We start from the raw sequence: 17,671 nt of genomic DNA, 5'->3' as shown, positions 1-17,671 counted from the left end.
TGATGCCAAACATTCCAAATTTAAGTCCAATTTTAAGAAAAAAAAGGGGAAATTGGATGTTCAAAACTTTGTAACAGACGAACAGACTAGTGAACTAAGATGACCTCAAAATGTGCTGACGTGAGAAAGTCCTACATATGTAAGAAATTAGATATGAGAAATGAATAATAGTATATAATACATTAATAATAATATACCATATTATGAATAAGATAAAAGCAATAAGCCAGAGAAGCCATGGGTTACTGTGATTTTATCACGGGGAAGAATGCCTTACAGGGGCCTAAAACTCCCTTACTCGGGATTAAATTGCAGTAATGCATGCCTCAAGTGACTTATTGCTATTATCTCAAATATTTTGAGAATTGCAGAATCTCAAACAGCCCCCTACTCCCTACATAGTGCACTATGCAGGAATTTAAATACTGCCTTTTGCACTCCAACAATGCAAAAATATTGCTAAAAAAACATCATTTGGGATTCATTCACATACATACTTGACAAGCAGTACACTGTTTGACAGCAAAAGCTAGAATTTCTAAACTTAATGCTACACAGCACACTATTTAGCTAGGGAGTGCAGAGCCGTTTGGGATTCATCCTGGGTTTGATGCTGCTTCAAAACAAAACAAACAAAAAGCTTTTTGAAACGCAGACAGTTGAAGCATGTAAGCCAATCGGTGACATTCTTTAGACTCTTATATTGCCTTTTTAGTGAATCGTATTGTGAGCACTTTAATTCAAGCCTGTGATATTAATGTTGGAGGTGTTTCGAATGTTTGCCGTCTTTTAGCATGTTGGCTAAATGACCAAACTAGTTCTAGTTAACAAGTTTTCAGCCCCTCAAAAAACAGGTTCTTACTTCATCAGTACACTCCGACAGAAGCTGAAAATGATGCGATACCTTTAATTCAGTGTTTTCAAACTCCAGTCTTGGAGCTCTTCCTGAATTGTACAGTTCAGTGCTTTTCTCAGCTGTACACTGGTTCTATGGAGCCCGGTAGGGGTCACCAATGAGAAAAAATAGTGAGAAGGAAAATCACCGCAGTTTAGTAATCTGTACTCTAAGTTTAGAAACTGTGTTGACGGATTTGTAAACTTTACTCTTGAAATGAATTTCCTGATTTTTCTTAAATTTTCCTAATTTTTATAGATTTATTTATAATAAAATTAAAAACTGTGTCCACAGATTAGATGTAGATTTCCAACCCTCACGGGTGGCATCACACCTCCATAAGTGGTGGGGCAAAACATATTATTTCAACAAAAAAAGCAGCTGGCTGAGTGCTGAGTGCAATGCAATTAGACCACAGACTAAAATTACTAATTGTCACTGATTGCTCCACAATCCATAATCAAACGCATAACAATGATTTATTGCTAGTCTTTCTTTGTTTACAGCAGCTCAACCAGTGCTGCAAAACCTCTAATCAATAAACAAACACTCATGTGTGTGATTGTCTGTAAAGAGTGAAATGTTAAAGCAGTAGCTTGTGGAGCAAGGCGCCACATCAATTTCAAAACTTGGGGGTGCAAAAACACAAGATGAAAAACATAAACTTGCAAGTTTTAACTATGAGTAAATGTCCTTCCCACGAGCGTAAATGTGAAACTCGTGAGCACAGAAAGAAGTCCTGCTTGCGTATTTATCATCATGTCGCGCTCAAACCTCCTTTTTTCATTCTCGAATGTTTTTTTCCTTCTCGATTTGATAGTTGTCCTCGTGCAACATGTGAAATACATTTGACTGCTTTCTGTGCTCAAGTGAAATTTTTTGTGCTTGCGTATTGGATTGGCGTTAGTTTTGACAGTTTGGGGGTGGACATGGGGTTAGTTTTGACAGTTTGCCCCCCATGCCCGCCCCCAAACTTTCAAAACCACCCACATGCCTGCCCCCAAACTGTCAAAACTAACCCCATGCCCGCCCCCAAACTTTCAAAACCACCCACATGCCTGCCCCCAAACTGTCAAAACTAACCCCATGCCCACGCCCAAACTATCAAAACTAACCCCATGCCCACCCCAAAACTGTCAAAACTAACCCCATGCCAACCCCCAAACTGTCAAAACCACCCATATGTCCGCCACCAAACTGTCAAAACTAACCCCAAACCAATCACTCAATCACAAAAGTTTCATTCATTTTGACATTGATGTGGTGTCATAGTACAGACAGTACAGAGAAAATGTACAGTGGAAAAGGCTCTCTGGTGTTGAATTCCCTCGTGGATTAGCGCGGTTCAGTTGTTTGGTGCTGCCTGGGTAGAGCTTCGCATGTTGAACCGAACTAAAAAGTTGGACAGGTCCACACCATCCAAGGCAGGTCTGAAAACGCCTCCCAGGTAGATTCGGATTGGCTCTGGACTGCAGCCTATTTTATCGACATCTTTTTCTCTTCTAAAGTAATGTGAGTAATTCACGTGACTTATCACGAAATAACATCACAGCTGTGATTTGGTCACAGGGATGATAATGCACGACCTCGAGTGTTCTATTGCTTTTATACAACAGTTAAATAAATAAAGTAACAGATTGCTAAACTGTGCCTTGAACCCGCCGTTTGATATATTTTAATGTTAACGCGTCCTTCCGCCAAATTATAGTTCCTTAACAAGCAGCTTGTTGCTGCGTCAGAGTAACGAGCTCCGCCCACTCGCTGCACAGCCAGCAGTTCGTTCTCCAGCTACACACAGACCAGCTGACAGTTTGGGAATTTAGCATAGTCTCATCTTCAAAATCTGACAAAATAGGTCAAATGCAATCTTAAACGTATCCATTTCCTGTTTGTGCGCAAAGAAAAAGTAAAAAACGTTCAAGTAGCTTGAGCGGCTCCTATCAAAGTTGTTGCTTAGCAACGGCTCCCAGCTGAGTGATACAGTGTTTGAGGAACAACCTGTGAGGTTATAGGACCAGAACCATCACTTTTATAAAAATGGTTAATATCAGTGCTAATTAATTTGTTAATAAATTTCCGATTCTTATAATGAATGTTTACAAAACTCTAACTACCCATTGATTTCTTTCAAAACATTTTACCGTAAATCCAATCCAATACCAACAGGGATCTTCAAACAGCGCCCTAATGCAGCGACTACTAGAAAGACTTTCAAGTGTGGGTGTATCCAAATGCAAAAACACAAAATAAACAGGAAAATAAAGGGCCAAAAATGAACAAAATTAAACCGAGTTATCAAATCATTCTCTTAATTTGCCAGACATGATGCTCACATGCAAGGTGCACAGGTGAAGTGAAAACAAGGCAGCCAACATTTCAGGCAAACAAACTTCAATCAGTGCTACACAGAGACATAGTCAGAAGCAAATAGTAAGTCACATCTGAACCCAATTACAGAGGTGTGGCCTGGCCTATCAAACAATGACTGATGAGGAAAAATAAGATAAACAAAGACGAAGTTCCTTTACAATTCACTCAATAACTAACTTTAGCTAAAGGTCATGTTGTCCACGTCCACCTAATTTTATGAACTATGCTACCATTGAAGTATGAGAATGAATTTTCTAATATGCTAGTTTGAATTAAAAAAGTTAAAACGCTATAAAAATTCAAGGCATTTATGGTGTATCCAATATGATGAACGGAGCCGCAGTTCATTCTGAAAGGACACAGAAAGCTGCATTTCATCAAAAAAACAAAGTCATCCAGGATGCCTCAATTTTCAAAAGTGATAATCATATCTCAAGGCAGAATACCTGACAGAAATGACTGTAAACAGAGAACTACGGTGTATAATTTATCTTTTAAAGCTGCACTGTGTACGTTTTGGGAAGCGCAATATACAGAAGATCATTTTGTAATGTTTGTAATGTAATATTTAAGACATAAATAGCAAGACAGAGCTTATTTTGATTATGTGCATGTGATATTAATAGGTAAAAACAAATAATACTAAATTATTATTTCAGGCTTTACAGGGCAACTTGCAAATGTGAATGGATATACCACACCAAAAATGAACATTTTCTTTCCTCCTGACTTAGTAATGCTACATCTTCCAATTTTACAAGTAAATCTTACATAGTGATGTTTTAATAAATTCACACAATACTGTCACAATTGGCCCCTCCCAGACACTTCTGTTTACATGTCCATGTGCTTCTTTGTTTGGTTTCCTCCCAGTTCTGCCCCCTTGTTTTCTTGACTCCGCCCCTGATTTATTCCACCTGTTTTCCACCTGTGTCCTGTTAGCCCTCTTGTAGGTGTTTGCCCCTTGTGTTTGCTGGTCTTTGTTTGATATGTTTGATGTTTTGTTTGGTGTTTGATCTTCCAGCCCCATTGTTTGTTTAACCTGTTTTCATTGTCATCATGTCTGTTCTCCATTCTATAGGTGTTGGCTCTATGACCCTGGATTGTCTCGACCCTGATTCTGTATTTGCCCTCAATAAATCTTGCTTTTCTCAGCATGTGTGTCTGCCTCCTCATCGCTCCACGTTACATCCTGAATGAATAAAAATAGCTTTTTGTTGTCTAGTTTATATTATGTATAGTTATATTTTGACTTATAATGCCTCTTCACTTAGAATGGATTAAAAATAATGTTTATGCCTAAAGTTTATTTCAAAACAATGGAAAAACAATGCCTCAGGCACCAGGCAGCACATTCATAACCATTTAATGTATAATAACTGTCTGTTATGCCAAGAGAGTGTTGCTTAAAAGCTTCACATATCCAGTTCCTATCACCACCTCTATGAAAAATTCTGACTCGGTACAACTGTGAACAATAGTGCATTTCATACTGAAACACTCTTAATGATTTTGTTCGAGTTTTAATGATTTATTTACCCTGAAATTGGTACAATTCCCCTTTATAGAACCTCCACATAACGTGAAGGTTCTAAACCAGTTCAACGTTTTCTCAGAATCAAACATCCAAGTCAAGAACCTTTGTTTTTAAGAGTGTACAGACTGTGATTAGGAGGGAATCGAAGAAAGAGTTAAAGTGAAAATGAGGGACGGCAGCAAGAGGAAAAACAAAAGAGATGATATTGTTTATTTAATAACAGAAACTAAGCACAACTAAGAATAAAGGTTTATGAGTGCATTTATGCTGAGGTATGCATATGCATGAGAGCTTGCGGATTAAGATGAACCGCATGTGTCTGTGTGTGGTTTCAGCCTTGCAAAACGGTACACCACGCGGTCTGCATGAGCCTCAGGGACCGGCTGTATGCAGCAGCTGAATTTCTCAGAGATCATTGCCCAGAATCCCTCACTGCTGGGAGCCTCCCAAAGGAAGAAAGTATGTGTGTGTGTGTGTGTGTGTTTTTTTTAAACACATCCAGACACCGTTCAGCTCCCACTTGCAACCGAGAGAAGACTTCCTTAACATCCTGATAAAATAAGCCATAAAACCCTGAATGTTGCTGGAAAACCTTCCATTACTCTAATTTTAGTTAAGCTACCTTTGCAAAAGCATTTCTAAGGGAAAAACGTATTATAATGTAACGCTAACTCCTGCCGGAAGTCACTATTTAAGGCAAGTGATGATAGTTTTTTCCCCGTTTGTACCCAGTAAAATGCCAGCCATGTGCTCATGAGTGCTTATTTAACTTTGTGGACTATAGTCAAGATATTCAAGACCCTCTTTGTTGAGTCAAAGACAAGTCCAAGACCATGGCTAGTTGAGATAGAGTCAAAACTGAGTCTAAAGGGGGTTGAGTCCAAATGAAAGCGAAACCAAGTCAAAACTGATTCTAAAGCTGTAATCAAGCTGATCAAGCTGTAAAATAAAATAATTACTCTTTTTGGTCCAGTACAAATAACAGTAAAAATATAAAGGGATGGGGAGGGAAAGGGGTTGTTATGTGTTCTTATGTTATATGTACGCCAACATGTAAGTTAAAAGACAATAAATCAATTGTTCACAAAAGAAAATATAAAGGGATGATCACATTCAGATCATAATAAAATAGCTTGTCTCCAATTTAGAAACACAAATATGGTAAGGGTGAATGTGGAACTGTTTAAGGGTTTTAAGGTCATACAGATTTCCTATGAAACAGTTTTATATTTAAATCAATTTAAATACCAGAGCTGAGCTCTGTTTCCCAAAAGTAATGCTCCACTCTGGTTTACTTTGGTGCTTCAGTGCAAGTCAAATGATAGGTGGACTCAAGACCAGAAAATAAATCAGCCGAGACCAATGTCTGAGATCAAGGCAAGTCTGAGTACAAATACTATGAAGTGCAAGACAAGTCCGAGATGACGAAAAACATCTCAAGCTCGTACTACAGCCCTGCAAAAGTTCAGTGCAGGAATGAATGCACTGATGTGCAAAAAGTGCCCTAACTTTTTTGTTGGTTAGATATTGTGGTACAAACTGTCCTAAAAGTTGTAATTAATCTAAAACATTTATGTAAATAGTTTTTTTATTGTCAGCTTTTTCCAGTTTTTGTTTTTCAGCCCAGTGTGTCCAGAATTTTGTGTTTGGCCAAGAATCTGTTCAATGGCAATAACTTTTCAAAATGTTTTATTTATTTAATTTAGATTTAATAAATAATTAATCTTAATAACTTTAAAGGAGTTTCCATCGTTTAGTTGACCATGGGACCAAATTTTCATAGGCTAACCTCTGATGGTGTCCTCTAAAGCATATGCGTCAAACTCCAGTCTTTGCGGGCCAAAATACTTCAGAACCCTGTCTCATTAAACACACTGCCTCAGCTCACCAGCTAATTAGGAAGGGCTTCATGAACTGAACTCAGAGTGTTAGACAAGGTTAAACGCCAATATCCTCAGCACTTTGGCCTGGAGGGTCCCCAGTTACAAATCCCTTATTTAAAGTATATGGGCTGCCATGTACTGCAGTCATCAGTCATCTTTGCATGTAACACTAGGACATATTAATATACTGACTAAAAACTGCACCTCAGTAATTTGCTTCACATCCATTTTCCCTGGAGGAATTCTCCAACATACATTCTTCATCTGCTTTATCTGTAGTATACAGCTGATTAACATGGGCTAGAATTTTAGCAAGCATCCCTGTAGTGAAATGCATGGACACTTATGATAGATTCCACTTTAAGCTGCTGAAGTCTGAGAATAAAATGTTTATCCAAAACACAAATTTTGATTTAAAAATCATTGCCTGTGTTAACGGATGACGTGCTACAGTTGCAGCAGATAGAGATGACAGACTAGAATGCTGAAGTATTCCTTACACAAATGCAGATGCTAACAGCTGAAGACACTAACAGCATTGATACAAGCAAGCTCTAAGTTCTCCAGTTAAAATAGATAAGGCAGTGACTGTGACTTACTACTTTCTGCAATCCATCCATGAGGTTGCCCACCACAATGCGGAGACCCCTGAGCTCCTGGAACATGGAGCTGAGCTCCTCACACGAGCGCTCGCATGTGTCCGACACTGCCTTCTCCATCTTTTGACCAATGAAGTTTGTGGATATGGCTGGACTGACATCCACAATCTCTGCACTCTCACTAACGACGTTCACTTCCTCTGACAGAGACAGAAACATTTTCATGTAAATAAATTATATAAAGTGCAGCTTGAAAGTTTGATAGATAACAATAGATAATGAGAATGCAATAAAACAAATAACAGGAGCAAGCCTGCAGGTTTTTCATACATTTATTGAAATTTTGAGATTGAGAATTCTAAGTTTGGTGTCAGTGATAATTAAGGTCAGGGAGGTTAATCAAATGGATGACAATCAAGTGTGACTGTGGCTAACCATATCTTGTTTAAAAACATCACTATCCACCAAGTCTCCACCATCAAAAGTCTGGTCTTGATCACACACATTTGTTATTGCGTGCCACGTCTTAGTCAAACGAGATTTCTGGGGACCGCAAATAAATAAATAAATAAATAAATAAATAAATAAATAAATACAGGCCTCAAGAATATAATGTATGGAATAATAACATGAAGAAGGTCACTACTCTCCAGAAAGAATCATTCTTCTTGTTTAAAGTTTCCTAAAGACCACCTGAAGGCAAAAATGAGAGATGTTATGTTTGGCAAAACTAAATACTGGATTCCAGCATAAGAACCTCATCCCAACTTTGGTGTGTATCACAATTTGGGGTTGTTTTGCTGGAACTGGGCCAGGACAGCTTGCCATCATTTGATGGGAGTATGAATTCTATATTGAATCAAAAATTCTACAAGAGAATGTTATGGCATCAAACCATGAACTGAGCCTCACCAGCAGGTGGGCTCTACAGAAAAAACAAGACCCTAAAAACAATAGTTAGTGTTCAAAGAATGGTTAAAGGAGAAGAAATGTAGCATTTTGGAATGGCTTAGTTAATGTCCAGACCTTATTCCAACAGAAACACTGAGGCAGATCCTAAGGTGTGGTGTTCATGCAAGAAAGCCCACCAACATAACACATTGAAGCAGTTCTCTAAGATGGACTGATTCCTCCAAGTCAATGTTCAGAGCTGATCAAACAGTTATAGGAACCGTTTGGTCTAAGTCATTGGTGCTCAAGAGGGTCACAGAGGGCTTTTATCTGACGATTGAGTGATGATGTGTGACGAACCGTAGATGATCGCATTTGACTAATCGATGATCTGCATATTCCGAATCTTAACTTCTAGCTCCATTCATGTGTTCTGGCTTGGCCCACTAGGTACTGCAGAAAGAATAATAATCTAGCACAGGTACTCAGGTATAGTACAGATTACTTTACAGTGGACAGGACAACAAAATGCATGATTGTGGATTTTTAACCACATCATATTGTAAAGCACTGCCCAGTGGTAAGAGCACATTAAAGAGTATAAAGTATGATAGTATTTTTGACAATGAGCAAAAATAATATTCCAATGCTACATGAGAATACTGTGCTTCTCATATAACACTGACATGCATTCCTCCCTGGCACACGTCTCTTGCAGGTCTGGCACATTCATGCTTCTCAGAAATTAGACACGGAGACAGCTTATGGCTACTTCTACAGTTTTTCCAAGGATTCATAGAAGGGGATCAGAATCTTTCCAGCATGCAGTCCAAATCTAGCCCTGAGAGGTGCTGACAGGCAGTAAGCCTGTTTTTGCTTGGCTGTTGGCTTATCTACTGTTTCCTTCTGACGATACAGATGAGGGAACAAATGGAGAGCAACCATACAATGAAAGCACACAGTTTACACATGGTAGAAAAGCAACTAAGAATATTTGTTTAGGCTATTCCTTGAGTTTTCTTTACACTCTAACTTAAGTGTGATAAATACTCTATAGAAGCTACAGACCAATTACTTTTAAAAATGAAGCAGAAGTCCCAGAGCAAGTCCAAGAGATATGGAATACGAAAAGACAAAGGAATGCTTATCATTTGGCCAAGATTCACATTAGATATCTTTCGAGGTCATTTGTGTAAATTCCTGCAGATAAACGGAAGACAGGAGACTCTAAATCACACAAGCATGTTGGTCCAACTCTACGTCCAGAAGTCCCTTCGTATGCACTTTTCCCAAGTCTGCTGGACTCATTCAAATCTCCTAGGGGTTTCTATCACTGAGTGAAAGTATGCGTGTATTTGAGCAAGAGAGAAAGAAAGTGACAGAGAGGGCATAGCTGTTTGTGTGTGTACATATGCAGGTACTGCTCAGAGTCAGCTATTCTTAGAACCCTGTTTATATGGAGAAGGCTCTGCTAAATATATCCTTAAACCCAAGACTTGTTATTATGCTTTGCAGCTAGGATATTTAATTCCTGGACAAAACTATGCACACTAAACCTAAGACAAATAAAGAACAAAAAATAGATATGTTTTGTACTGTAGGTCAGTGCCCTTCTATTAGAGAAACACACTGACATACAGTATTGCCTGTTACACAGGCCAACGTGGCACTCCTAAATTAGGCTATTGGCCATCTATGTAGGTTTGGCTCTTTGCAATGTACATGAAACTAAATTTCACTTGTGCAGCATAAAATGAAGCCTCCTGCAACTCACGTTTTGCTCTTTTTGAAAGTGATTTTTACCAAATGTATCTCTGAATTTAGTCATGTCCAATTCTGTCTGCCAGCTAGTTCTTCTCTATCACATTAAGCAACCAGGCTGGGAAGGTGAAAGCTAGCATGAGCTTCCTCCAAGGTCCACAAAAGTGAGCCATGGCATCTTTTCAAACTGTCAGACACAATGTCATTGGACAGCACAAAAGGAGAACGCCAATTCTGTCACATTAGCTAACAGATGCCCAGAATCATGCTGAGTAACGGGGGGTTGAAGGGGACATCCTGTTTGATTAGCTGTTTGTGTCAATGTTTGTACTGATTTGTTAGTTTGCTGCATCATAATGCACACTATATTTCCAAAAATATTCACTCACCCATCCAAATCATTGAATTCAGGTGTTCCAATCATTTCCAAGGCAACAGGTGTATAAAACCAAGCACCTAGGCCTGCAGACTGCTTCTACAAACATTAGTGAAAGAATGGGTCGCTCTCAGGAGCTCAGTGAACTCCAGTGTGGTACCGCACCTGTGCAACAAGTCCAGTCACAAAATTTCCTCACCACTAAATATTCCACTGTCAACTGTCAGTGGGATTATAACAAAGTGGAACCGATTGTGAACGACAGCAACTCAGCCACGTAGTGATCGGCCACGTAAAATGACAGAGCGGGGTCAGCGGATGCTGAGGTGCGTAGTGCAAAGCCGCTGCAAACTTTCAGCAGTCAATCATTATAGACCTCCAAACTTCATGTGGCCTTCAGATTAGCTCAAGAACAGTGTAGAGAGCTTCATGGAATGGGTTTCCAAGGTCGAGCATCCAAGCCTTACATCACCAAGCACAATGCAAAGCGTCGGATGCAGTGGTGTAAAGTGCCGCCACTGGAGTCTAGAGCAGAGGAGGTGTGTTCTCTGGAGTGACGAATCAGGCTAATCCATCTGGCAATCCGATAGACGAGTGTGGGTTTGGTGGATGCCTGATGGACGTCTGACGAATGATTCATCACTCCAGAGAAAATGCCTCCACTGCTCTAGAGTCCAGTGGTGGTGCTTTACACCACAGCATTCGACATTTGCTATTGCGCTTGGTGATGTAAGGCTTGGATGCAGCTGCTCGGCCATGGAAACCCATTCCATGCAGCTCTCTACGCTGTTCTTGAGCTAATTGGAAAGACATATGAAGTTTGAAAGTCAGAAAGTTGGCGACCTCTGTGCACTATGCGTCTTGACATCTGCTGACGCCGCTCCATCATTTTATGTGGCCGACCACTTCATGGCTGAGTTGCTGTCATTCCCAATCACTTCCACTCTGTTATAATCCCACTGACAGTTGAGTGTGAAATATTTAGTAGCGAGAAAATTTCATGACTTGTTGCACAGGTAGCATCCTATCACGGTACCACGCTGGAATTCACTGAGCTCCTGAGAGCGACCCATTCTTACACTAATGTTTGTAGAAGCAGTCTGCAGGCCTAGGGGCTTGGTTTTATATATCTGTGGCCATGGAAGTGATTGGAATACCTGAATTCAATGATTTGGATGAATGAGTGAATACTTTTGGCAATAGTGTATATAAGATTCACAGTGTGCTCTTAAACTGCAGAATTGTTCGCATCTTTAAGCTCTTGTGTTTGTGTAGATCATGTTCTTACAGAAGAACAAATTCCAAAGTAAGAAGACATTGGTGAATGTCAGAATCATTGTGTAAGTGGATTTTAAGAAGAAATTTCTTCTTAAGAATAGTTGGTGAATTAGGCTCATTGTTCAAAGTAAAATCAAATGTGATGCATGTGACCTTTTTAGTGTTCAGTTGCTGTGCAACTTAAGTTACATATAAATTATGATTTATTATTATTTAAGTAAAAAAGGTATGACAACAATCTTTTTTGCTACCGATACTGAAACTCATTTCTTCTATTACTGATGCAGTATTTCTGCTTTTAAACTACTAATAATCTCTATAATGAGTATCTCTAAGTAGATTATCATGTCTGATCTGCAGATGTTGATTATATCTGCTTTGAGTCAGACAATATGTTTGCCACTGGATTCAATTTTCATTCAGAACTTTCTTGGCATTTGCCAAAGTGGGTCACGAAGCCTGTAGACCATAGGTTTTGGAGACTTATTCTACTATTACGTCATGGTTATGAGAAGTGCTTTGTGCTGGAGAATGAGCATGAGAGCAACCAGTGTGCACATGTTATAAAGGAGATACAGATGTTATCATTTATATGCATTGGCATTGTGCTCTGGTGTCATGTGCACACTGGTTACACTCATGCGAGTTCACCAATGCTGTTTGAATGTTTAAAATAGCACCCCCCAAAAAGCTCTAATTATGCATGTACAGTGCTGTGAAAAAGTATTTGATCCCTCCTTCTTTTTTTTTTTTTTTGCATATTTGTCCCACTTCAATGTTTCATATTGTTTGAATGTTTAATATTAGACAAAGGTAACCCAAGTAAACACAATGCTGTGTTTAAATGACAATTTCATTTATTGAAAGAACAAATCTTCAGACCTTCCTGGCCCTATGTAAAAAAGTAATTGCCCCCTTAGCTACTAAATCAACCTGTTAACCAAATTCAATTGAATATTGTGTGCAATTTCACCAGCCACACCCAGGCTTGATGATTGTCAATCCTGCTGAATCTGAACATCACTTAAATAGAATCTGTCTTGCAATGTGAAGCAGGCTAGAAGGTTTCAAAAAGCAGCACACGACACCACATTCTAAAGAGACTTAAATTCTGATGCGAAACAAAGACATTGAAATCTTCCAGTGTGGAAAGGGTTACAAAGTCATTGCTAAGGATCTGGGACACCAGCAAACCACAGTGAGAGCCCTTATCCACAAATGGAAAAAACATTGAACAGTGGTAAACCTTCCCATGAGTGGCTGGCCTACCAGATTTCACCAAGAACACATTGATGACTGACCCAGGAGTTCACAAAAGAACTTAGACATCTAAACAGCTGCAGGCCTCACTTGCTTCAGTTAAGATCAGTGTTCACAATTCCACAACAAGAAAGACACTGGGCAAAAATGGCATCCATGTGAAAGTTTTTGCCAAATTAATTTGGATGATGGCCAAGACTTTTGGGCTATTATTCTGTGGACTGATGAGTCAAAGGTGGAAACTTCTGGAAGACATGGGTCCCATTACATCTGGTGTAAAGCTAACACGGCATTCCACCATGAGAACATCATATCACCAGTCAAACATGGTGGTGGTAGTGTGATGGTCTGGGACTGCTTTGCTTCTGCAGGACCTGGATGACATGTCATAATCGATGGAACCATGAATTCCGCTGCCTGTCAGAAAATCCTGAAGAAGAATGTCTGCCAGTCACTGTGTAACCTAAAGCTCAAGTGCAGCTGGGCTATGCAGCAACACAGTCATCTGAAGCACACAAGCATGACCGCCTCTGAACGCCTCAAGAGTAACAAAATTAAGGTCCTTACTTGAACCCCATTGAGATGCTGTTGCAAGAGCTTAAATGGGTAGTTCATGCTTGAAAACCCTCCAATGTGGCCAAACTAAAACAGTTCTGCAAAGAGTGTGCCAAAATTGCTCCGCAGAGATGTTAAAAGACTCATGGCAAGTTATCACAAACTTTTGTAGTTTTTACTGCCAAGGGTTGCACAACCAGTTATTAGGTTTAGAGGGCAGTTACTTTTTCACATGGATGATATAAGTTTTGAATAAATCTTTGTATTCAATAAATTGAATGATCATTTAAAAGCTTAATATTATGTTTATTCATGTTTTCTTTATCTTATTTTAAAACGAGTCGATCTGATAAATTGAAAACAGAAGAGACACAAGACTGGCGTAGTCACTGGTAGATAGGGTAAAAATATGTATGGTAATAAAACAACAATTTTTATTAATCACAAAATGGACATCAGAGACATCCTATCCTTTCAGCCACCGAAAATAAGCCAAACAGAGGCATCTAGATCATGCTATCTTGTTAACTGTAACTTTTAGTAAGTCATCCTGTTGATGAGAGCATTTTGGATGCAGCATTCTTACCAGGTTTGGCAGCCTCACAGCCCTTGTTTCTCAGAACATCTTCCACTGATGTGTCAAAGATTAAACGAACATTCTGCAGCAAACCCTGCAAAAAGAGAGAGGTGTTAGTTCTGTGCGAATCTACTACAATGATTTCAGACTGTAATTACATTAAGGCTAAAGCAAAAATGTTAACAATGTCCAGCTGCTCTAAATGTAAACCCGCCTAGTGGTTTAACCCACAAAGCATTTCTTGGGTCCCCAAAGAATCTTACACAGTTCTTAAAAGAACACTTTTTTGTAAATGAGATGTGGGAGTGTTACAGTTTTAAAAACCTACATATAATATAAAGGTTGTATACCAGTTATAGTTATTTTTTTCCCTACAACCATACTTGCAAGCCAAGAACCATTTAGAAATCTTTATTTTTTTATAGTGAAACCTGGACTGTTTAGACTTACAAGATGGTTGCCATTATGGAAGTATAACAGGACAGACACCATCTGAATACAGCGTTCATGGAGACGTGTCTTACCCTGAAGTGATTCTCCCTGATAGATCCCTTGGCCACATACATCTTGCTGCCCTCTCCCTGCAAGTGCTCGTAGAAAGGCTCATCCAGGATGAAGCTGTCTATGAGGCTGCAGCCCACGTAGAGGTTTGCATTCTCCCCATGAACATGCAGTGTGATGTTCTTCCACTGTGAGTCTGCTAGATCCACATCCTCGAATGACACCACATTCTGAGAGCCCTCCATCCAGTAGACCAAGTCCAGAGTGTTGGCACGCCCATTGGACATGATCTCAAACTGGCGGCGACCATCGGGACCCTCCAGGCCCATCAGGGTGCCACGGGAACCACGGTCCTGGCGTATGGAGGCCACAAACACAAAACCCTCATTGTTCTGGATCTGCTTTAGGAGCTGCTGAAGGACTGGGGCACTGACTGGTGGAATATGGTCGAAACGGATAAACCGGTATGCCGGAGAATCCCAGTCATGACCCTTGAATAGCTTGGCGCCAATCGTCTTTCTGGTGATATGGCTGATCTCAAACAGGTCGAAACTGGACTCGTCTTCCACCTGGCCGTCTTCGAATGGACATAACAAAAAAGTTGACCAACAACATGAAGCACTGATTTGGCAGGTTATTAGATACACCTGTGCACATTGCCAATATGATCAGGTACAACTACTAAATATTGTCAGCAGTGGTAATATGGCAGTCCCTTTCCATTTATGGAAGATATGGAAGGTGGCTGACAGATTATGTGGCTACAGTGTGTAATAGTATGCCCATAAACTGCAACTGAGTGCATATAGAAGGTAGGTATACCCAAAAGTGAAATTATGAGTTGAACATGGGAGGGGAACATTTAACAGTATCATCTATTGGGGTCTGGAAAAATGGCAAAAACTATTAAACATAGGAAATGAAAGTTTTAATGTGGTATGTTAACACATATCCAGTTGTGGTCAGTTATATCTGCTGGGTTTCATTGTGACGCTTTCATGACATTCTGAGCGCAACCATGTTTTTAGAAATAGGGTAGCGAGTAACCAACATATGTTGTCAGAAGAAAACCTTGTGTCTCCAAAATGGTAACTCTACAGGAGAAGGGAAAAAACATTTCCATTTGGGCCATTTCTTTAAGTCTAATCATCAGAACAACAGGTATTTTAAAATGATGTCACAAACTGAAAAACGACAAAAAATGGAGATACAAGGTTTTCTTCTACCAACGGCGATATTTTAATCCATATTTGCTTTCAGTTTAGTAGTACTGGTACATTTAATTATGGTAGCATTTATTATATCAGTAAACCAATATTTTATAAGCAAATATGTAGAATCAAAGTTGGTAAGTGTGACTAAGTAATAATTATCGGACCACCCCTTTCCCCAACCCCTCTTGAAATAACGGCTTGCTCATTGGTATCATATCCTTGCCTGGATTTAGGAGCTGCTTACACAATTTCTTCTCACCCATCTGAACAAGTTGGGACTTTGGTTAAAGACCCATTGGCTCGGACTCCAAGCTCTCAACCTAACAAACTGACAGTTTGGCCTGTCTGCCACAGTTAATCGCAAAGTTAGCTGTAGGACATTAGCTCATTAACTCACCATAAACAATTCTTAACCACTACATACTTTCTATTATAGATCTTAGGCTTGATGTTAAATGTATTTACAGCTGATTATTTATAATTGGCAAATGTTACTTCTTTATTAACAGAAAAAGCATTTATGATTGTAGTCATAATGAGTATAAGTGCAGTATTTACCTTGAGGTAGTGCTGTGGTGCATAGCGACAGCAGGGACAGCAAGAAAGGAATTCTCCTGAGTGTCATATCTCCTTTAAAATACACAACATTTAAAGCAAACATGATTATTACTGCTTGTCATCACTTATTGAGCACTTATTCTCGTTTGCTTTACATTCCTGTTAAATATACAGATGTTGTCCACTTAATACTCCAAATGATCTTTCGAAAGACCATTAATGTGCAATAAATCACAGCGAATAAAGAGTCCATTGCGCCGAAAGCCTAGAGATGGCGAAAAGAAAGTCTCAGCTTTGCCCGTAAAACGTTTCTGAGGAAAAGACCCTTTCTGTCCCCATAGCTACATAAACTGGAGGGAAACGTAGGCGGTTATAGGAGATCCGTTTACCTGTTGAATGTGTAATCCCACTAGCAAGGCGAAGCTATCCCCTCAGAGACAAAAGGGAAGGTAAACACATATAGACTACAAATTAATATGATTTTCAATATAAAAAGAAAAAAAAATGCTACAAATGATGAAAAGCAGGTCGCTTCGTAATCTCATTCAACTCCACGCAGTCCACTAGATCCACACGAACCGTTACTCAAAGGGGCTGAGAGCTTTCAGTGGCCCCTCTTATATACGCTTTGGAAAGTATCTGTCAGTCGTATCTGGATACAAGATATGTGGGTCTGCTCTTGGGGCTTAATTACATAATTCCGTTCCGATGGCGTAAAAAGCCGGCATCCCTACCTGTCTGCTGTGGCTCGCTGCCATTCCCCCCTCCCCTCCCCCCCCACCCGTCTGTCGACAAGCCCCGCCCTTCGGCGCGGACTCCTGGTGTGGATGAACTTCTGGCCAATCCTAGCGCAGAACATGGTCCCTACCAGCCATTCTGGCAAACTACAAGCGATTAGCCAATCCCAGCGCAGGAGGCAGGGCCGAAAATGACGCCCTCTTTTATCTGTCCAATCCCACCACGACATAAAAGCTCCCTTCTGAAAAGGGAGCTCTGTTGCGAGGAGGAGTTCTCAGAGGATGCTCCTCAAAATGGATGATGCGTTTTTTGGGAAAAATAATAGCAGCCATTCGGTCTCCAAAAGAAGTTGTAAGAGGACGCTGTCCGCCTATTAAAACGTCATTTTTCAACAGTTCTCAGACGTCGTGGTTTGCTGTGAAGAGGCACTTACTGACCTCTTTACAACGGTACTGATGTCTGTAACTGAAACACGGTCATTTTATTTTTATATACTATCCCAAACGGCCAGTCAATCCACATATGTACGCCAGTACGTGGGGAGGTGGCAGCACTAACCTACCTAGGTACCTGACAGTTTGAGTGTATCTTATTATGGATAAACTCCTATAGATAAGATGCTTCTTGTTTTTTAGCCAAACTCTTTTTCAACACTGGTTTTTAACATGTCCTCCTTCA

At 39.8% G+C, this 17,671-nt stretch overlaps 1 protein-coding gene across 1 annotated transcript in view; it reads right to left on the bottom strand.

The window, feature by feature from the left end:
• Positions 1-16,926, bottom strand: part of thbs2a (thrombospondin 2a) — a 44,651-nt gene extending 27,725 nt beyond the window's left edge. The window contains 5 exon segments of the mRNA XM_017715009.2: positions 7,285-7,484; positions 13,992-14,076; positions 14,507-15,060; positions 16,256-16,327; positions 16,645-16,926. Of these exon segments, the coding sequence (XP_017570498.2) occupies positions 7,285-7,484; positions 13,992-14,076; positions 14,507-15,060; positions 16,256-16,322 (906 nt within the window). The 5' untranslated portion in view covers positions 16,323-16,327; positions 16,645-16,926.
• Between the last annotated feature and the right edge of the window lie 745 nt (positions 16,927-17,671).

The sequence above is a fragment of the Pygocentrus nattereri genome, chromosome 22, assembly GCF_015220715.1.
Source record: "Pygocentrus nattereri isolate fPygNat1 chromosome 22, fPygNat1.pri, whole genome shotgun sequence".
Taxonomy (NCBI): domain Eukaryota; kingdom Metazoa; phylum Chordata; class Actinopteri; order Characiformes; family Serrasalmidae; genus Pygocentrus; species Pygocentrus nattereri.
This window is presented reverse-complemented; position numbering and strand designations above follow the sequence as displayed.